The 21,929-nt window shown below is 39.3% G+C and overlaps 2 protein-coding genes across 3 annotated transcripts; both read left to right on the plus strand.

Annotated features, from left to right (window-relative positions):
• Positions 1–13,193: 13,193 nt before the first annotated feature.
• LOC115734769 (18.1 kDa class I heat shock protein-like) lies at positions 13,194–14,028 on the plus strand. 2 transcript variants are annotated; one of them, XM_048282358.1, is made up of 2 exons: positions 13,194–13,360; positions 13,394–14,028. In XM_048282358.1, exons 1-2 carry the CDS (start codon positions 13,304–13,306, stop codon positions 13,823–13,825), a joined length of 489 nt encoding a protein of 162 aa, XP_048138315.1. In that variant the 5' UTR covers positions 13,194–13,303; the 3' UTR covers positions 13,826–14,028. The 2 variants fall into 2 exon arrangements, with proteins under 2 accessions (XP_048138315.1, XP_030521541.2); XM_030665681.2 differs by having other exon boundaries at positions 13,194–14,028.
• Positions 14,029–19,353: 5,325 nt separating this feature from the next.
• LOC115734879 (copper transporter 6-like) lies at positions 19,354–19,957 on the plus strand. Its single transcript, XM_030665852.2, has one exon. It carries the CDS (start codon positions 19,396–19,398, stop codon positions 19,870–19,872), a length of 477 nt encoding a protein of 158 aa, XP_030521712.1. The 5' UTR covers positions 19,354–19,395; the 3' UTR covers positions 19,873–19,957.
• Positions 19,958–21,929: the final 1,972 nt, after the last annotated feature.

The following is a 21,929-nucleotide window of genomic DNA, read 5'->3' on the forward strand; positions in this document are numbered from 1 at the left end:
CGACGTTATCAATTTCCTATCTAAATTGGCCGAATGGACTATATTGACAAATTGTTAAAAATGTTTAGAGCTAAATTGATATATTTAAGATTGAATTGGTGTAAGTGTAACACGTTTAAAACTTTTTTGAAAGTTTTCAAAGGGAAAATTACAAAAAAGTCTTAAATCTATTGATATTGTGCAAATTTAGTGCTATTTTTTTTAATTGAGTTCAAATTGCATTTATGCCAATTTAGGCCACCCGACCAATTTTGGCCCTAAATCGTGGACATTGACTTCGGCCATCTTACGTGGTGCGGTCAATATCGATGTGAACAATTGTTAATTATTATTTTTTTTCGAATGGTCTATTTATGTATTTTTCCTTTTGTTTCTCTTTCTTTTTTTTTTTTTTCCCTCTAGCCTCTTATCGGCGACTTGTCATAGGCAAGGGCCGGTGAAGCCGACCTAGACATGGCCGGTTCGGCCGAACCGGCGGTTCCGGTTCCGATTCAGAACCGCAGGTTCCCGAGCCCAAAGGCTCTTTCCCCCCGGGCCTCCCCCCCTTTTTTTTAATAAAAAAAGGGTCGGAACCAGAACCGGAACCGTGGGCCCGGTCAACGGGCCGGTTTCGGGCCCACGGTTCCATTTGGCCATGTCTAGGCCGACCTCACCCCGACCTCACCCCGGCCTCATCCAGTGAGACCGAGGCTCTCCCTTGCTTATGAACGAATTGCCCTCTTTCGCAACCATGTTGGCAAAGTCCCCGAATGGTACTTTTTTTTTCCCGCATTGCCCCCTATTCTATAACAAAACCATCTCAAAATGCCCCGGATCTCATCGGACGTTCAAAACCCTCACCTTCGGTGGCACGCGCTTCTCTCAAGTGACCCTTTCCATGGTAAATTCAGGGGGTTTGCGGAATGAACAAGCTATACCACCCACCCTCACTTGCAGCCGTACAAGTTTTAAAAGCACCCAAACCCCAAAATTGGAACCAATTAGGGCAAAAAACGCATTGCCATCTCGGGTTCGGATTTCTTTTCTCTATTATAAGAGAAGTGTTGCGCCCGAGGGTGGTGGGTTAGAGCTTGTTTATTCCACAACCGCCTTCCAATTCCCAACGGAAGGGTCGTTCGAGAGAAGTGCATGTCAACGGCGTCGAGGGTTCCGAACGTCCGATTAGACTTGGCACATTTCGAGACGCTTTTGTTGCAGTACTAAGGGCAATTTGGGAAAAAAAACGAACTCTAGGGAGAACTTTGAGAATGTAGTGCCAATATAGGGAAATATTTGGGATTTTCCCTAAGCATTCGCTAGCCTATTTCTTACGGCACACGCTATCGACTTAGATTGTTCGATCTAGACAAGGTGAACTCTTGCCATGAACAACTTCATTTCAAACTAGCCAAATAAATGTAGAAAAGAGAAGCTTTAACAAAATTTTCCTAAACACAGGTCCCTAGCATTTCCATAACTCGGTCCAAATTCCCGGGAGGCCCCCGGTCCACACTTGCCGAGAGGAATGGCGGGCAAAGAAACTAGTGCAAATACAGGGAAATATTTAGATTCTTGTTTCAAGATTACAAAGCAACCATTGACCCTCCACATCACACTACTTATGCATCTAGGAAAAAAGCAACACAACCTATACAATCAAATTCGAAAAAAGATACATAAAAGATAAATCAACAAGTGAAATGTATATATCATGTAGAGTTTAAGGTTTACATTATGAACTGTAGGCACGATTTTACAATGAAATGTTCTAGCACCTACCTCGCATTGCAAATAGATTAAGACATGACTTGAACCTTGAGTGTATTGTTGCAATATGTCTCGAGTTTAGGCCCGTTGAATGAAGTTGTAAAAACACGATACACGGAAGTTCAAGAAAATGAATCTTGTAAATTATGGAATTTGTTACGTGTTGGAGTCACGATCAAAATGAAAAGTCCATAGCTTGATTTGGATCGTTTCTATCTGTATTAGTTTGAATTATTTGTTAAAAGGAAATCCGTAAAAGAACAAAAGAGAAATTGCTAACCCTTTGACTAGATTTGGAATCTTGAATGGGATTTGCGTGTCCACATTAGAGTCCTCTTCTATGGGATTTAGTTGGGAATATATATATTCGTGATTGAGGGCGTTTTTCTGGTGCTATTGTTGATGCGATAGTCTTGAAGCGCCTATTTACATGAGTGCTTGACACGCGTTGAATACGTGCGTACATTGAAGCACCAATTTTCGACGAGTGCTTGGCAGAGTATTTCTTCGTGAGAATTACATTAACTATTCAAGTGTCGAAGCCAATTAAATCTTGTGGTAAGATTTGTGTAATTTCTTTGTGAGATTAAAAGATTATTCCTTGAGGAATTAGGAGGTTAAACACTGTGTACGTTATTGAATGTAATTCGAGCTGGGAAACACCGAGAGTGTTTGAGCGACTTGAGTGTGGTTTGTAATCTCTGTTGGATCGCTTGTTCTATAATGGAATTCGTTACTCTTTTAATATGTGAAAATAGAGGAAGAACTAGTACTCATGTTAGCAGCAATAGTATAAGCATGAACAGACGTAGTCGGCCTAGGATTGGTGGTGCTGTTTGTTGGAATTCTAACAAGAGGAAGCATCTTAAAACATATTACTTTAAGTTGAAGAACGAGAAGGGTAAATGAACTAGAGTTGAATCTATCGATGATGTTGCAGGTGTAGGCGACGGTAATTCGGATAATGCTGATTTTGTCTTGTCTATCATGATGATTAGTTGTTTGGCAGGTGGATTATGGATTCTGGTTATTCGTTTTATGCTACACCAAACAGAAACCGGTTTACTACTTATCGGTGCACGGATAGTAGTAAAGTGCGCTTAGCAAACAACGCTGAATATGATGTTGTACGTGTTGGCGATATTAGAATCATAATATATGATGGTATTATAAGAATATTTACCGGAGTGAGGTATATTCCAGAGTTGAAGGAAAATTTGATTTTCTCGAGTGCCCTGGATTCAACTAGATGTTGGTATTATTTAGAATGCGAAGTTCTGAAAATTATTTGAGGTGCCTTGGTGACAATGAAAGGAATAAACACAATGGCCAATATGAACTTCAAGGTGATATAGTGATGAAATTCACCGCAGAAACATTTGATGCATCTGTTCGAGAGTTTGAATTGTGGCATATGTGTTTGGGACACATTAGCGAGAGAAGCATGAAGGTTCTAAGTGAAAGAAATTTATTGTGTGGTTATATTGCCGATCAATTGAATGTATGCAGGTGCTGCGATTTAGATTAATGACGAAAAATGCAGTTTAGTGCGGCTGTCGGAGAAACCACAAAATTGTAGAATTACTTCACTTGGATATTTGTAGGTTGTCACGGTTTCCTTGGAGGAAGAGTGTCAGATTTATGCTAACGGTTGTTGATGACTATTCGAGGAGGACCTGGGTGCTTGTGCTTAGGCACAAGTTTGACGCTACTATCGGGATCGTGTAATTGAGATATTTAATCGAAAAGGAGACTAGTAAAATGATTAAGCATGTGCTAATTAACAAAAATCATGAATATTTTCTCGGAGCTATTAAACGAATTTGGTATGAAGGAAGGCATAGTGAGACACTGCGCTAGCGCTAATGAACCACAACATGTTGCGGACTTCATCAACAAAAATTGCTAGAGACGGCCTATAAAATGCTCGTGCTGGTATGGCTAGGAGATTTCTAGCGGATGTGCTTAACACGACGAGCTAGCTGATGAATAGATTCCCATCGATCGCAATTGGATGTCGGACTCCCGAATAAGTATGATCGGGTGACGTTGCTGATTATTCTGTTATTAAAATATTTTGTTGCCCATGTTATGTTTGAGTTAGTGATGGTAAGCTTGATAGAAGGGCAAGAAAGTGCATGTTCCTAGGCTATGCATAAGGTGAACGTGGTTATTGGTTGAGATGTTCGGAATTAAATTCACCTGTTATCAACGGAAAAGTTACATCCGATGAGTCTCCAATACTTCTAGTTAAGAGTGATTATAGTCGTGTCCATATGGATCTAAACGGTGTTCAACTTGAGGCGAAGTTGCAACCGTAAACTTCTGATGGAGCGAGTAATAATGTAGTATCGACATAGACAGTGCATATAGCGAGGGGGAGCCTATGGAGCCAACGGTTTCTATAATTGCCGATATTGACAAGGTACATATTCGATTTCTTGACGGATATGAATACAACAATGGTTTTGCTTTATCCGTGGTTAAGGAGGTTTTGTTATAAAGTTCTTGTGGAGGAATTAAAGGTGTATGTGCAGTTGATGTTCTGATGAGATCCACATTTATAACGAAACTCGAGCGCGGCTTGAACTTGGAAGACATCTATGGCGGTTAAGCCCATTAGGGTGTGGGAGAGTAATAGGTGAAGTTCGAAATTCTAGCGAAGCGAATGTGACCTAGCTCAAACATCGAGCCAAGGTGGGGATTGTTGAAATATGTCTCTAGTTTAAGTCGTTGAACGAAGTCGTAAAAACCCGATAAACTGAAGTTCAAGAAAATGAATCATGTAAATTATGTAATTTATTACGTATTGGAGTCACGATCAAATAGGAAAGTCCATAGCTAGATTTGGATTGTTTCTATATATATTAGTTTGAATTATTTGTTAAAAGAAAATCCCGAAAAGAACAAAAAAGAAAGTGCTGACCCTTTAACCATATTTGGAATCTTGAATGGGATTTGGGTGTTCACATTGGAGTTCTCTTCTATAGGTTCTAGTTAGGCAATATATATATTCGTGATTGAGGGCATTTTTCTAGTATCGTTGTTGATGCGAGAGTTTTGAAGCGCCTGTTTATGAGCGTGCTTGGGACACATTGAATATGTGCAGATATTGAAACGCCGTTTTTCGACGAGTGCTTGGCGGAGGATTTTTTCTTGAGAATTACACCAACTATTCAAGTGTTGAAGCCGATTATGTCTTGTTGTAAGATTTGTTTAATTTTTTTCGTGAGATTGAAAGATTTTTCCGTGACAAATTGAGATGCTAAGCACTGTGTATGTTATTGAATGTAATTGGGACCGAGAAATATTGACAATGTTTGAGCGAGTCAAGTGTGATTTGTAATATCCGTTGGATTGCTTGTTCTATAGTGGAATTTGTTACTATTCTTTCCGTGGACATAGGTCTCTACGACCGGACCACGTACATTTGGTGTTCAATTTATTTTCTTGTTTTGTCTATTTTATTGTTCGAGCGTTTATTCTGCGCAACGGTTGGCATCAAAGCCAGGTTTGCTTGGGTTGAAGCAAATCGATGGCGATAGAAGAAGGAAAAGTGAAAATCGACATATTTGATAGGAATAATTTTGGTTTTAAGAAAATGCAGATTGATGATTATCTGTCTCGGATGAAATTACATTTACCTTTATCTAGAGAGAAGCCAAATACGATGAAGTAAGTCGACCGGGAATTATTGGATAGACAAGCGATTAAGCGATGGGTGTTATTCGGCTGATATTTGCTTATAATGTCGCGTTTAATATCATCAAAGAGAAGACCACTGTAAGTTTGATGAAAGCCCTATTAGATATGTACGAGAAGCCCTCCGCGATCAATAAGGTTTGTTTGATGCAACATTTGTTTAACTTAAAGATGAGTGAATGCGCATTAGTTGTTAATCATATTAACAAATTCAATGTGATTATTATTCAATTGAATTTAGTTGATATTGACTTTGAAGATGTGGTATGTGTTTTGATTCTATTATCATTATTGCCCGATAGTTGGGATACTACCGTTATTGCTGTTAGTAATTCCTTTGGGTCATCAAGTTTGACGTTTGATGGTATTCGAGATTTGATTCTAAGTGAGGACATTCGTAAAAGAGAATTTGGCGAATATGTGTCTACTGCTTTAGTAGATGAAAATAGAGGAAGAACTGATACTCGTGTTAGTAAAACTAGTATAAACACGAACATACATAGTCGGTTTAGGACTGGTGGTGCTGTCTGTTAAAATTGTGGCAAGAGGGAGCATTTTAAAAGGGATTGCTTTAAGATGAAGAATGAGAAGGGTAAGGGAACTAAAGTTGAATCTAATGATGATGTTGCAACATGTCTTGTTTGTCACCGATGATTCGTTGTTTGGCGAATGGATTATGGATTCTGGTTGTTCTTTTCATGCTACACCAAATAGGAATTGGTTTGCTACTTATCAGTGCATGGATAGCGATAAAGTGCGGTTGGCGAACAATGCTGAATATGATCTTGTGGAGGTTGGCAATATTAGAATTAGAATGTATGTGGTATTGTAAGAACATTGATTGGAATGAGGCATGTTCTAGAGTTGAAGAAAAATCTAATTTCCTTGAGTAGCCTAGATTCATTTGGATGTTTGTATTCTTTAGAGTGCGGAATTCTGAAAATTATTCGAGGTGCCTTGGTGAAATTGAAAGGAATAAAACACAATGGCCTATATGAACTTCAAGGTGAGACAGTGACAAAATTCGCTAAGGAGAAGTCGGATGCATTTGTTCGAGAGTTTGAATTGTGGCATATGAATTTGGGGCACATTAGTTAGAGAAGCCTAAAAATTCTAAGTAAAGGAAATTTATTGTGTGGCTATATTGCTGATAAACTGAATATATGCAAGTGCTATGATTTAGATCAATGGCAGAAAGTGCGGTTTAGTGCGACTGTCAGAGAAACCACAAACATTGCAAAATTATTTCACTTGAATGTTCGCATGTTGTTGCTGTTTCCTTCGAGGAAGAGTGCCATATTTATGCTAATAGTTGTTGATAATTACTCGAGGAGGTCCTGGGTATTTGTGCTTAGACACAAGTTTGATGCTATTTTTAGGATTAGATAGTTGAGAGCTTTGATAGAAAAGGAGACTAATAAAACAATCAAGCATGTCGGACTAACAAAAGCACGAAGTTTTGCTCGAAGCTATTAAACGAATTCTGCTTGAAGGAAGGCATAATGAGACATCGCACTAGCACTAATGAACCACAACATGTTGTAGAGTTGATGAGCAGAAAATTACTAGAGATGACCCATAAAATGCTCTCTAGTGTTGGTATGGCTAGGAGATTTCTAGCGGATGCACTTAGTACGACGAGCTACCCGATGAATAGATCCCTATTGACCGCAATTGGATGTTGGACTCCCGAAGAAGTATGTTCAGATAATGTTGCTGACTATACTGTTCTTAAAATATTTGGTTACTCATGTTATGTTTGAGTTAGTGATGGTAAGCTCGATGAAAGGGCAAGAAAGTACATGTTGCTAGACTATGTACAAGGTGAATGTGGTTACCCGTTGTGGTGCCCGAAATTAAATTTACATATTATCAGCAGAGAAGTTATATTTGACGAGTCTCTAGTACTTCTGGCTAGGAGTGATTATAGTAGTGTCCATGCGAATCTGGATGGTATTCGACTTGAGGTGCGGTTGCAACCGGAAACTCTGGGATAGAGAGTGCTAGTATCATAATTGATACATATAGTGCTTGTAGTGAGGTGGAGCCTATGGAGCCAACGGTTGCTGTAATTGCCGATATTGACAAGGTATGTATTCGATCTCCTTACGGATATGAATGCAACAATGATTTTGCTGTATCTATGGTTGAGGATGTTATGTCAGAAAGTCATTGTGGAGCAGTTAAAGTTGCATGTACGGTTGGTGTTCTGATGAGGTCTACGTTTATAGCGAATGCAACAACCTCGGGACCTTTGCCCCTTTATTCTACCTCTTATCTAATTTATTTATTATTTTCTGCCAACCTTTATTCTTTATTTGCGAAAACGTTAGAAGCTAACCTAATTTAACAGACATAACAACTTTTAAGATATTTATAAATATGCTTAGTTTTACACATTTGCCTCAAGTATATTTTAAAATATACACTAACCTCCCTTATTATGTATAATCGAAATTTGAAAGGTTACCCTCGACTATAGCTACTCTGCCCCTCCATACAATTCCTAAACTTTTTAAGACCTTTTTCTCATCCTTTTGAGTACTCTCCTAAGGTGTTACTCCGCCTTGGAAACTTGACGGTCCATCGAAATTGTGTAGAGGACCCATGAGCATTCTTCCACTTACTTTTCAACACCAGTCTCTACATTCGCGATTTCTTGCTAGGAACATTCCATATGAGTCGGCAATCCAAATAGCGGGATACAAGGTGAATCCATCTTATTTTTCTGGTACTCGAATTACGGTATGCTACATCAAGCAACAAGGAAGACAAGACGAGAAGCAGCGTGATGGGGGCGGCGGCGGCGTGAGGCAGCGACGAAAGTTGACGTGGGGGAGAAGGAGGGTAGCTGTGAGAGAGGGAGCACGTGAGGGAGAGAAAGAAAGGGAGGATTAGTGATTATGGGAATTAAGGAAACCTTACCCCCTATTTATAGTAGTTTTCCAACTTTTCACCAAGTTTTTAGTGTGAAATACATTTATTTACATCTTGCATTTATTAATCCTATAGTGTGAATTCATTTATAATTTCTTGACTTTGTAATTGAAAGCGACATTGATCTTATCATAGTATTAATTACTTGAAAGTGACATTGACCCTTATCTGTTAGCGAATTGATTTGCGGTTGACTTATATGTTCTTAATCAACTTATATATTACTTCAAGAAATTTTCTTGTGTCATGTTTTCTAACATGAAATTTCCCCGAAAACTTCTTAAATAAGTCGGGTAATAGCTTCCCTGAGAAATTTCAAAATAACTTGCTCGAAAAAATTACGAAATAGCCTATTCTAAAGGTTCCTTAAAGAACATGTCAAGAAGATTTACTTTATCCTCTAATTATCCCTAATGTGGGGAAAATTTAGGATGTCACAGCGAAACTCAAGCACGGCTTGAACTTGGAAGACATTTGTGGCGGTTGAGTCCATTAGGGCTGTGGGAGAGTAGTAGGTAAAGTTCAAAGTTCTAGCGAAGTGATTGTGACCTAGCTTAAAAGTAGAGTCAAGGTGAAGATTGTTAAAATATGTCTCGAGTTTAAGCCCTTTCAACGAAGTCATAAAAACATGATAAACGGAAGTTCAAGAAAACAAATCTTGCAAATTATGGAATTTGTTACGTGTTGGAATCACGATAAAATAGGAAATTCCATAGCTGGATTCGGATTGTTTCTATCGTATTAGTTTGAATTATTTGTTAAAAGGAAATTCAGAAAAGAACAAAAGGGAAATTACTGACCCTTTGACCAAATTTGGAATCTTGAATGGGATTTGAATGTCCACGTTGGAGTCCTCTTACGTAGGTTTTTAGTTGGGCAATTTATATGTATTCGTGATTGAGGGCGTTTTTCTGGTGCCGTTGTTGATGCGAGTCTTGAAGCGCTTGTTTACGTGAGTGTTTGGGATGCGTTGAATAAGTACGAGACATTGAAATGCCTTTTTCAACGAGTGCTTGGCAGAGGATTTCTTCGTGAGAATTACATCAACTGTTTAAGTGTCAAAGCCGGTTAAATCTTGTGGTAAGATTTATGCAATTCCTTCGTGAGATTGAAAGATTATTTCGCGAGAAATTAGGAGGCTAAACACTATATACGTTATTGAATGTAATTGAGGCGATGAAATACCGAGAGTGTTTGAGTGACTTTACCGTGGTTTGTAATCTTCGTTGGATCGCTTGTTCTATAGTGGAATTCATTATTACTCTTCCCGTGGACGTAAGTCTTTTGACCGAGCCACGTACACCCGGTGTTCGATTTATCTTCTTATTTTGTCTATTTTATTGTTCGATCGCTTGTTTCGCGCAACATGTAAAAATTGACTAATTGGGAGGGAGACAGGTACAAAGAGATGTGATCATCGAAACTCCCGCTTCAATATCAACCGAAGGGTGTGTGCTCATGATAAAAGAAAATATCTCTCAAGCAAAATTGTTAGATTTCATTTGTTTAGTGATTTATGAAAGGAGATTTCCTTCTTGCCAGAAGGGAAGGTCATTTTCCCTTAATCTAAACTTCTTGTTTTCATTTCAATCTATGGAAAACGTTTTTCGTAAATCGATTTGTTTCCCGTCATCTAGAAAAGTTGGACAAATAATTTTGTGGAAACAGTTGTCCTTCAAACAAACGGACATTAAGAGTTGAAATTAACAAATGGATGTGCTATTTAACATTCAACTGCTCCGTCGTATCACGATGTAAACACTATTTGACGGTGCATGCAATAATTAAATTCCAGGAAAGAGTCTATTGAAGCAAGTAGAATGGGTTATAATCCTCTCTGGTTTCAAGAAGAAGCTGTCCACGAAGGTAAGTTCGAATCCGTTTGATGTGGCCAGGCGTACCCACAGCTTCCTTTCCTTCATGTGGAATCCGAACCCGATCTGAATTCGGTGCTGGATTTGATTAAAGAATCAGGACCGACCAGATAAAAAAAGGATAATTCTAAGGTCAGAAAAATTCTGCTTGTCGAGCAAGGTGCCTCATAAACTATGGGACCATCGACCCTTTTCATGTCATTATACCCCTCACACATAAACGATCCTTGTACAAGCTAATGTGACAATTCGTTAGCGTCTATACAAGACATCTTCAATGTAGTCCCTCAATACCCTAAAAGAAATTAGGATACTTGCCAGGATTTCAACTCAAATTGCATCCGAGTAATTGTGTCAAAAACTATCATCACATATAAATTTAGGCCATTATATATATAGCTGACGTAAATAATTTAAAAGCCATCCAAAAGAAATCTTTTGAACTTGGGATAGAACAAAATAATAACAACAAAAATGAGAGTTGGAGATTATGATCGCGCACACGAAAAAAAAGGAAAAAAAGGGTCTAACCACAAAACAATCTTTATTTTCAATTGTTCTTGCATCTATTCAACCATTTTTATAGTTGAGGTGGGCCTGTTATTCGTACATCCTTTTTGTCTCGTTTTAAATTTCTATTAGGTCCAATTGGTCGTTTAAAAGAATTTCGGGGTGTCAAAACTCGAAAGGCAAAGGAACGTAGAAGAGAACATATTCTGAAATTGAATTGACTCCACTTAATAAAATGTGACACTGATTTTGAAATATTGCCATGCCATACCATGCCATGTCTCTTATTCCCTAATTTATGATCATCATCCTGAAAAATGACATAATTCACCATGGTGACGTCACATGTGCATAATGGTCCATTACATTAATCTTACTCTACTTAAATTCCTCGGGAAGCAAGGTATGGCGCATGTAATATTCCTCATATGGGCCTAAATTTTTTCCTAGAAGCCTCGAAATAAATATAGACTTTATTTCGCAATAATCGGAAGAATCTCCTTTTGTCCATCTCTGATCTCTATCTCCGGACATCATTTTTCATTTGAGACGCCGTGATATTGCTGTTTGGATACCTAAATATATTCAAGGGTTAATACCACGAAAAATTTCAAATTGATACACTTGTAATAAATTTATCATAAATTATTTTTTAGACCACAAAAAATCCCAAACTGGTACACCCGTGATAAATTTACCATAAACTATTTTTTCGACCACCAAAAATCCCAAAGTGATACATCCGTGACAAATTTACCCTAAACTAATTATTTTGATCACCAAAAATCCAAACTGGTACACATGTGATAAATTTACCCTCCGTTAATTTCCGTTAAATTTGATTAATATCGTGAAAAATTTTAAATTGATACACCTCTAACAAATAGAGGGTAAAAACCCCAAACATGTACATCCGACAATTGTCAAATGTCATCGAACTCAATAATTTGATGATAAAATTTAACGAAAATTAATGGAGGGTAAATTTATCACGGATATACCAGTTTGGGGTAAATTTGTCAAATGCATACTAGTTTAGGGTCTTTGTTAGTCAAAAATATAATTTGGGGTAAATTTGTCATAGATGTATCAGTTTAAAATTTTCGGGGTATTAACCCTATATTTAACATATGTACTATTTACCACTCTACGATGGTTGGCCTTGTGTCAGGCTTACATTCATATAGTTTAGAGTAGGGGTAAGCAAAAAAAATCATAATTCACCCAAACCGAACGGGACTGCACCGTACTCAACAAGTTGATTTTGGATGGTAACCGACGGGTACGGTCCGGTTCCCTATTTCAATTTTCTGGAACCGGCGAGTACCAGTTCCGTTCTCAATTTCGGGTGAGAACCATCCAACCAGTCTTTTTATATAATACGAATGTATATTCTTTTAATTTGAGTGCATAACTTTGGATATGCCTTACTTCATGAAGTATGAAATATGGAACAACTGCAGTGACATAGCGAGATTATGGTACATTGATTTAGGCTTAGCTAGATAGCTACACTAAAGTGGATCTATGCCTTTTGGAATAACTTTTGCAAATATTACAATGCTTGTTATCTTGCATATTGAAAATTTTCCATTTGGCAATGGTATTAAATCGTTGTCCCCATTGTTATCTTGCATATTGAAAATTTTCCTCCTTCAACCGCTATGGACTCGTTCCCTTTTCTTTTTTAATTGATGTTGGTGCTCACTAGGACCGTATCCGGAATCCAACCGGAAACCGGATCGGACCTATGGTTCGATTCTTAGGTGGATCTATGGAATGAGAGGATGGTTCACGGTTCGCATTTTGCGAAACCGATCCCTAGCGAACGGTTCTCGATTCTAGGGTGGGAACCAACCATCCTGGAACCGATCACCCCTAGTTTAGAGTTCCCTAGTCATATATTAAAAGGTGAAATTACCAAAAAAGTCTTAAACCTATTGCAATTGTCCCAATTAAGTATTAATTTTTTTTTTGGCCAATTCAGTCTCAAATCTTTTGTATTTGTGCCAATTCAGTCCATTTGGTTGGCCAGCATAGGCTGCTCTTTTTTAAATAATATTTTAATAATTTTTTTATTTTTAATGATTTCTTTTTTTTTTCTTTAGTTTTTTTTTTTCAAACACCAAGCATAGGGCCGCCGGCCGGATGACTCTCACAGTGACGTAAGCGGATTGATGACATTTATCGTCTGTTCTCACTCTTTTCCAAATAGGTTAATAAAAAACACTTTGACAAAAAAAAACAAAAAATATTAATTTTGCTATTAGTTCCATGTATCAACTCAACTACAATATAAAGAAATGGTGTTAACCTATTTCGAGATAGACATTTAAAAAGTACAAAATAGTGATAGGCATCCATGAAAGTGCCTTTTCTTCCCCTATATAAATACGGTTTTCCTTACTTCCCCAACATAAGCCAACAAAAACCCTTCGGACCAAACCCCAGTCAGTCCGTCACTCTCGGATTTATATATCGTACATAGCAAAAGCTTCGATAAAAACAATTAGAAAGCAAGCAATCAATCAATCATGTCCATCACCCCAAGCACCCGGAAAACCACCTATTTCCACGACCCTTTCGCCCTCGACCGGTGGGACCCTTTCGCCCTCGACCGGTGGGACCCGTTTCCACAATTCCACCACCTCGGAGCGCCTTTCAGCCCCCCGGGGCCGCCACGCCCTCACCGCACGTCCGAGACAGCCGCATCGACGCTCACGACCGCGAGGGTCGAATGGACTCGAACCCCGACAGCCCATGTCTTCAAGCTCGACCTCCCGGGGGTCAAGAGAGAGGAGGTGACGATTGACTTGGAGGACGGTAGGGTGCTTAAGATCACCAGCGAGAAGCGCCACGAGAAGGAGGACCGGAGCGATTGGTGGCACCGTGTGGAGCGCAGCGAGGGCCGATTCGTGATGTCCTTCGTGTTGCCCGAGAATTGCAAGCCTCACGAGTCGGAGGCATCCATGGAGAATGGGGTGCTCACGATCAAGGTCCCGAAGCTCGAGTTGCGGAACGGGCGGGGAGGGTCGGTTCGCATCGCCGTCCGCTAGGACGACCGCAAGTTTGATGAATTTAGTGAGGACACTTCTTTAGCAGTCCCATAAGTGCTCACTATAATACTTATGTTGCCGCGAATAGCTGAATAAATTGTCGGTTGCCCTAAAACTAAGATTACGTAAAGCATATGTAATGATAAATCTAATCTTATGAAAGTGAATACGTATATGGATCTATACATGAATATGGTTTGCCATACTAAGCATCATGATTCTCCATACGTCCATAACATATTTAGTAGATCAATACCATCTTGCGATATTGATGATCACAGAATATTATGCTTTGTCTTTCTCTTATAAGCATTATAGATGGATCTCATGTCATAATATTCAAGCGTAACATGCATAAACTTAGTAATATTGTTGCAGCTATTCCTTTAAAATTAGGAAAAGGAAATCAACAAGTCAATAGTATCGAAACCCTAAGCAGGAGATGTAGAATTCAGATTCACGTCCGCTACTCGGGTCCACTCCACGGTCTCCACCGTAACAAGACATGCACTCATCCAGCTCTACTGCACTCCACGCCTAATTCAGTATTCACTAAATACCCCAACAGCCAACCCTCGTTTCTCTTTCTCTTTCTCTTTCTCTCTCTGTCTCCTCTTCTCCCATCAACTACAGCTCGTCGCCACCGGTGAAATCCGTATTAGGGGTGAGCATGGTTTTAGGGTAGAACATGAAATCTGAAACTGGACTGATAGAATATGTAGGGTAGGTTTTAAATTCTAAAAAAATGAGGAACTTGTTCTAGGGGTAGATTCTAAAACCTGGAACTTGGAACATATAATAAGTTTTTGTGTTTTTGTTGATATATGTCCTTATGCAATCCTACGACATTCCATGGTGTCCGATCATGAATGTGTAATCTAAAACTATTAGTCCGAACTTTCATTTTCGGTGATATTTATGATCGAGGCTTTTACTTTATTGATATTTCATATTTATTTATGTGTCTAAATATAAGTTATGTTAGTGGATTATAGTAGTAAAGGATGGTCATTAAGGTGATGATTCATTACAATCGTTTAATCAAGAATACATGTGAAATTTGGGTAGACCCTGGAACCGACCCTAGAACTTTTGACAAGGTAGGTTCCAGATTCCAAGTTATACAAGGTAGTTCCAGGTTTTAAAAAATGAGGAATCTGTTTTGGCGGGTAGGTTCTGGATTTTAAGTGGAAACTATATAGAACCTCAAACCGTTCAATCCCGATCCGCGTCGCCAACTCATACCGAGCCACCGCCAAGCTTCTAGCAGCTTCTCAAGTCGCTATGAGTCTCGCTCCCTCCCTTTCTATTTTGCGCTCTACCACCCTTGAGGTCTTTGACTTGTACTTGAGTCCTCCGTCCATGGAGGAGTTGCCACCTTCGAATTTGGAGGATCAACCCCCTCCATAGTCATGGAGGCCGAGCCTCCAAAAGTAGAGGCGTCTCCTTCATATATGGAGATGGCGGTCCTTCATCGGCCAGTTGATAGGGAGAGGGGGAAGGACCGATTGGGATTGCAAAGAGGGGAAGTCGTCATTGTTGCGGGGGTGGGAAATTGAAGAAAACAACCATCGCTTTTGGTCACCTTGATCGTCCCAGCCATTGGCTTCCACCCACACACCGGTTTGTAAGGGTAAGCGGTTCCGAGTTACGTACATGTTTCACTTGGAACCTATCCGTCGGAATAGGTTCCTCATTTTTGAACCCGAAACATACTCTGTATATCTTGGAACCTGGAACTTACCTTGTCACAGGTTGTAGAGTTGGTTCCCAGGTCTACTCGGCTTTTACATATTCTTAATGAAACTATTGCGGTGAATCATTAGCTTTACCGACCACCCGTAACTACTAAAATCTACTGACCACAACTTATATTTAGACACATAAATAAATATAAAACATTAGTGTCGCGATCTAAAATTAGGCTAACGGATTATCGGGTTAATTAAATCAACTAACCTAATTCGGACCCTTCCAAATCCTATTGAATCGCGACTTAGGTTAAATTTATGAAAAATTATTTAATTGGAGCTGCCACTAATCATTTACTATAGGTCAATTAGAAACCTATATAAAATAGCGGGAGAACTATTTCATTTATGCGAACTAGAGAAAATAAGTCCGGGGACTTGGTTACATTAATTTGAAAAAATTAATACCCTTTCGGTATCAATTTCATGAAAAATCCCTTTCGATTGATCGATGTGAATTTGATGATTAATTTGAAAAAATGTTCCATGTGATAAAATGATTTGATTTTTTTTTTGTGTTTTCTTGATAAAATAAAATAAACAAAAGCTTAAACAAAGATAAACAAAAATGCCCATAATATACCTTTTAATTTCGAATTTTTCGATAAATTCACTCATTCCCAAAGTTCAAGGCTAGTGCAGAATTTTATCTGCTACATCCTCGAAGATTCGAGTCGGCATGCGAATAAGTGTATAGAATAATATCTGTCTCTTTTCCCAAAGGGTAGAACTCGAAAATTCTATACTAAATTACAATCCTATTCCATAAAATTATGGTCAAGGCTTGTAATTTAATTTCCGATGGGACATGGCACATGGAAACATATATTACGGGCAAGTTTGTTTATAAATGTGCAAACTTTATAACAAAAATAAAATAAACAAACATGACCAGACGAGAAGTAAAATGGACCAACTCAATTTGAATTTTCGAAAATATAAGAGGGGTGGCTGAAATTGTGATGAATGGGGTCCACCTTTCCTCATCCAAGATTTGATTTAATTTGAGAAAATTATCTTTAAGGATCGGAAAATGTTTTGGATAGTTTTCAAAATTTTGGATAATCATCCAATTCGAATCAAATCGTATCTCTAAATCAAATATCATTAGGAAATCCACAAGATAAGTCCATTCAACCAGATAAAGCAATCCAACCAACTCAATGATCATGAGATAACAATTCAAAGCAAATATTATCCAAGACAGATAAGATATTATCTAATTCAATTAATCCTAAAAAATTTGGATAATTGTCTGATTCATGTAAACCTCATCCATAGCATTGAATATCCACAGGAGATAAAATCATCCAACCAACTTCACGTATTAGAGATAATCATCGAGATCAAGAAGTCTATCCCGTAGAGTTAGATATTATCGAATTAAGAAGCTTTCAAATTAGATATTATCTAACGTAGCTCAATTATTATCCATAACATTCAAGGATTATGGGGAGATTAATCCATGAACAAGTTGAATTTCTTAGAGAAAAATCAGAACTTTGTGTAGCAAAAGGGGTGATTTTCTGTTTAGCAATTATTTGATAGGAAAAGGTTTGAACTTTTCAGTTTAATTGCAAAATCAATGGGTTCAAAGAGATCTAAAAACAATAATGCAAGTTACCAAATTAACAACCACATATTAGCAATCAAAAGTTGAGAACTTTTACCTTTTCCAAGCTAAAAATTCTGCACACGCGTACTTGCTGGAATTTTTGTCCAAAACTGTGCTGTTCAAGTTTGATTTACCACGAGAATATACTTGAATAATCTAACGGAAAGAGTAGCTAGGTCAAATTTTCAAATAACAACGAAACCGGGTTAATACCTCAAAAATAATGCTGAACAGTGGCGCAAAGCAAGCTGGACAGCAGGGAAAACTGGGTTGAAAAGCAGAGGAAACCGGCGCCAAAAACAGCTCAAATTGCACCCCAAACAGCAGCTCGAATTGCAGCCGAATGGTGTGGTATTGAGCAGCGAACAGCAGCTCAAATCAGGCCAAAACAGAGGAATATTCGTGCCCGAGCAGCTTTAGAACCTGCATCGAATAATAGTGAGAAAACGAAATTTGGTTAGTGTTAAACAGCAAGAAATCTGGAGGTGAATTGTTGCAGTAATTCGGCTTGAGCAGGGATGTCAGTAAGCACGAGGGATTGTTGATGATGCTAGACTTCAAGCTTCCAATATCTTTCTTCACGTTTTCCCCTTTTTTGTCTCTTCCTATCAAGTGTCAGCGAAGATCAGAGAGAGAAGGAGGGAGTCGTCTATCTCATTCTCCGTAACGTCACCTCCTTCTTCACATTTCTCCGATCTTTTCTTCACCTCTTCGTGTGGCCGTATATGAATTTGTGTGGCCTCCTCCCTCTGCATGTGATGAGGGTCTTATTATATAGAGCTTTGATCAAGCAATCCTAGTTGGAGTCGGAGTTGCCATAGACCGTCGGATCATAACTCCTAGCTAGAGTAAGATTCAATGATCTCCGTTCGATCAAATTTTCTGATCCTGGAGGAGTCTAGAACTGGTAAAACTCTCTGTTATTCTCAGCCGGATAGATAGAGTTTTAATTTTTCAGAACTCTAATTTTCTGGATAATTTTTCTGAATTTATTTAATATTTGAAAAGTCCATATCCATTAGAATTCCCTTAAAAAATTAGGCCAGACGATAATAGTGATGGAGCCAGCCGAATTTTGGTAATTTCATGGGCTTATCGCTCATTTCGGGCTCGAATTGGGCTCTAATTAATTAAATAGGTATTTAATTAAAAGCCTCGCATAATTAAATATTTAAATCGGCTGAATTTGATTTTGAATTATGTCCAAACCCATAAATAAAATTCGGCAGCCCCATAGCCTTAGTAAAAAATTTCAGACCAAGTTTGGTCCAGTCTCTATGTCAAAATGAGCTCAATTGTTTCATCTATGGCCCGAATGCATGATTGATAGAAAATAAATATGCAATGCATGAGAAAATTATTTTTTGTGAGAATTATGACTAATTCTCATCTTATGTAAAGATGAATGATTTTCTAAAAATCAAAATTTAGGGGTGTGCCGGTGGAGCCATTCCTCGACGCCGAGTCCATCACCAAGGCCGCCTCCGCCTTCGACTTCCTCGCTCGCTAGCCATGGCCGCTCACTCGAGCTCGGGACTCATTGGGACCGGCCGAGCTTCGAGCTCGCCGGCCTGCGCCATGGCCAATGGCCGGGCTGAGGAAGGAGGAAAGAGCGGCGGAGGAACGAGGAGGAAGAAGGAGGAGGAAGAAAGAGAAAAGAAAAAAAATTAAAAAATTAAACTAAAAAATAAAAAAAATGATTATTATGTGCGATAAAAATTGATTTTTCTCACTAAATGGCGGAAAATATTTTCCAATTCGTTTTGAGGTTTCCGCCAAATACCCGAAAATATCACTATTTTCTTATTCGTTTTCAGGTTTCCGCCAAATACTGGAAAATATAGCAGTTTTTTTAAAAAAACACAACTTCCTGAAAAATATTGTTTAGAAACGCTTCATTTTCTATATTTCACAGAGCCTAAGCTTTACTAACAACGTCTAGTTTGTAAAAATGATCATGCAGTACTACCCATGATTCCGGTTCAAGAGTATGCTCCTATCCACAGATTCAACAATACCATAAGGATTTTGCGCCGGTGCATAGCATTGAAGTCGGCTTAAACCCTGATTTTTTGCCTATATCTTGGCGCACCAGAACCAACAATTCGGCATCATCTAACAAATTTTTGCCACCTGCAAAATCCTCAACTTCGTTTCGACTGATCCAACATAAATCCCACTTCGGAGCACACCCTAGCGTCGCAATGCCGGGGACAATATCCACTCCGCCGCCGCATTACGGCTTCCGCCAGAACTGCACGTGCATGCACCCCCGTAAGAAGATGGGGATGATGCACATGACCTTCTTCTGGGGCCACAACGCCGAGGTCCTCTTCGACCGGTGGCCGGGCACCGACCCCAAGATGTACGCTGTCTCTCTCGCCTTCGTCTTCGCCATGGCTGCGCTCGTGGAGCTCCTCTCTTGCTGCAAGCTCATCGGGCGAGCGGGTTCGGACTGTAATTTCGCCGCGGGCATCTTTCGGACGGTTCTCTACACGGTGCGCTGCGGGCTGAACTACATGGTGATGCTTGCCGTCATGTCGTTCAATGGCGGTGTCTTCCTCGCCGCTGTCGGCGGCCACGCGCTAGGGTTTTTGGCCTTTGGCTATCGGGCTTGTAAGAAGTCCGGCGGAGTGGGCTCCGTGAAGGAGCGGACTGATCTTCCACCCACTAATTGCTGAGCCCGCTACAACCGTCGTACATCGAACTCGTGAAGGTTCATTTTACTTTTCTGGAAAATTGTTTGAAGATGCTAGCATTTAAATGAAAAAGCAACCTTTAATTTTTATTATTGCAACTTTAATTTTCGTGCAGTCATGTAAAAAATCGTGATGTTTCAATTGTAATTTTCATTAGCGGTCATTTCAGCTATCAAACTCGCCCTGCCCCTTTCAATTTGATTATATATGCATTGGTCCACAACTTTCGCTAAGATGAATACATAGGCCCATGGACCGACAGTGAGTCCCGTGAGAATCCCCCGGGCCAGATGGTCCAACAGGGCGAATCCCAAGGTCGGCCCATTTGATGTGGCCCAGCCGAGCAGAGCCCATCCCTCAGGTATTTTCAAGACCGCCTAGATGGGCCTAGTTGAACTGGGCCATTCACTTTCCAAGCCCATCCGAAAATGTCAGAAAGATGTTTTTTTCTCTTCCCTTCCGTCCACTGGAAACGATACTTATAAGTTAGGTCAAATATTCAGTTTTCAAGCTCAATGTCTGTTTGTTGAATTTGTTTGAATTGTGGACTTGGAGGAATCAAAACTACTTCACAAACGGCCGTGATACCACGAGCTCGAGTGGCAAGCGCCCATGGATGCTGTGAGCTCGAGTGGATCGCGGCAATGGAAGTCGCGACCTCGAGCTCAAGTGATGAGCGGGGGTGGATGCCACGAGCTCAAGTGGCAAGATGCCATGGATGCCATGAGCTCGAGCGGCCTTGGCTGGGGATGCTGTGACCTTGAGCTCGAGGGGCCATGGATGCTTGCAGCCTTGAACCGAAGCGGCTATAGTGGCAAGTAGAGGTGTCAAATGGGTGGGTTGGGTTGGATCGGGTTTGGGTCCGGTCGAATATGATCCGAATCATATCACCCAGCTAATGCTCACCCATACTAAATTTCGGGAAAGAGGCTATTAAAGCAAGTAAAATGGGTTATCTCTAGTTATCCGAATCATATCTCCGGTTTCAAGAAGAAGTTGTCCACAGAGCTACGTTCGATTTCGATTGATGTGGCCAGTCATGGCATCCATGGCAGCTTGCCACTTGAGTTGGGTTGGGTCGGGTTTGGGTTCAGTCGAATAATCCGAATCACATCACCCAGCTAATGCTCACCCATACTAAATATCGGGAAAGAGGCTATTAAAGTAAGTAAAATGGGTTATATTCGTCTCTAGTTTCAAGAAGAAGTTGTCCACGAAGCTAAGTTTGATTCCGATTGATGTGGCCAGTCATACCCACACCTTCCTTTCCTTCATGTGGAGTACGAATCCGAATTCGGTGTTGGATTTGATTAAAGAATCAGAACCACGAGGACCGACCAGATAGAAAAAAAGGATAATTCCAAGGTTAGAAAAATTCTGCTTGTCGAACAAGGTGCGTGATAGACTATGGGACCATCGACCCTTTTCATGTCATTAAACCACATACACATAAACGATCCTTGTACAAGCTAATGTGACAATATATATATTGTTTTTTTTTGTCAGAAATGTGACAATTCCTTAGCGCCCATTCAAGACATTTTCAATTTATTCCTGCAATATCCTTACAAAAATTGGGGTACTTGCCAGGATTTCAACTCAAATTGCATCCGAGTAATTGTGTCTAAAATATTATAACATATCAAATTTAGGCTGCGGTGTCTCACACAAAGCTAAATAAACTGTATCCCATTTCTAATATGTATAGCCGAGATAGATAATCTTATAGACATCCCCCAAAAAAATATCTTTTGAAATTGGGATCTACCGGAATAATAATAACAAAAATGAAAATCACACACACACACACAAAAATGTTTAACCACAAAACAATCTTGATTTTAAATTGTTCTTGCATCTATTTAGGCATTTTAATAGTTGAGGCGGGTCTGTGTCATTTGTACATTTTTTTGTCTTGAATTAAATTTCTATTAGGTCCAATTGGTTGTTTAAAATAATTTAGGGGTATCAAAGCTCAAAAGACAATGAAGTCAACTTACATATATTAAACAAAGCTTAAGTAGAAGAAAATATATGTT

This window comes from Rhodamnia argentea, chromosome 7, assembly GCF_020921035.1.
Source record: "Rhodamnia argentea isolate NSW1041297 chromosome 7, ASM2092103v1, whole genome shotgun sequence".
Taxonomy (NCBI): domain Eukaryota; kingdom Viridiplantae; phylum Streptophyta; class Magnoliopsida; order Myrtales; family Myrtaceae; genus Rhodamnia; species Rhodamnia argentea.

Excerpts from the sequence above, each read along its gene's own strand:
- LOC115734769 (XM_030665681.2), top strand. The coding sequence starts at position 13,304 with ATGTCCATCACCCCAAGCACCCGGAAAACCACCTATTTCCACGACCCT.
- LOC115734879 (XM_030665852.2), top strand. The coding sequence starts at position 19,396 with ATGCCGGGGACAATATCCACTCCGCCGCCGCATTACGGCTTCCGCCAG.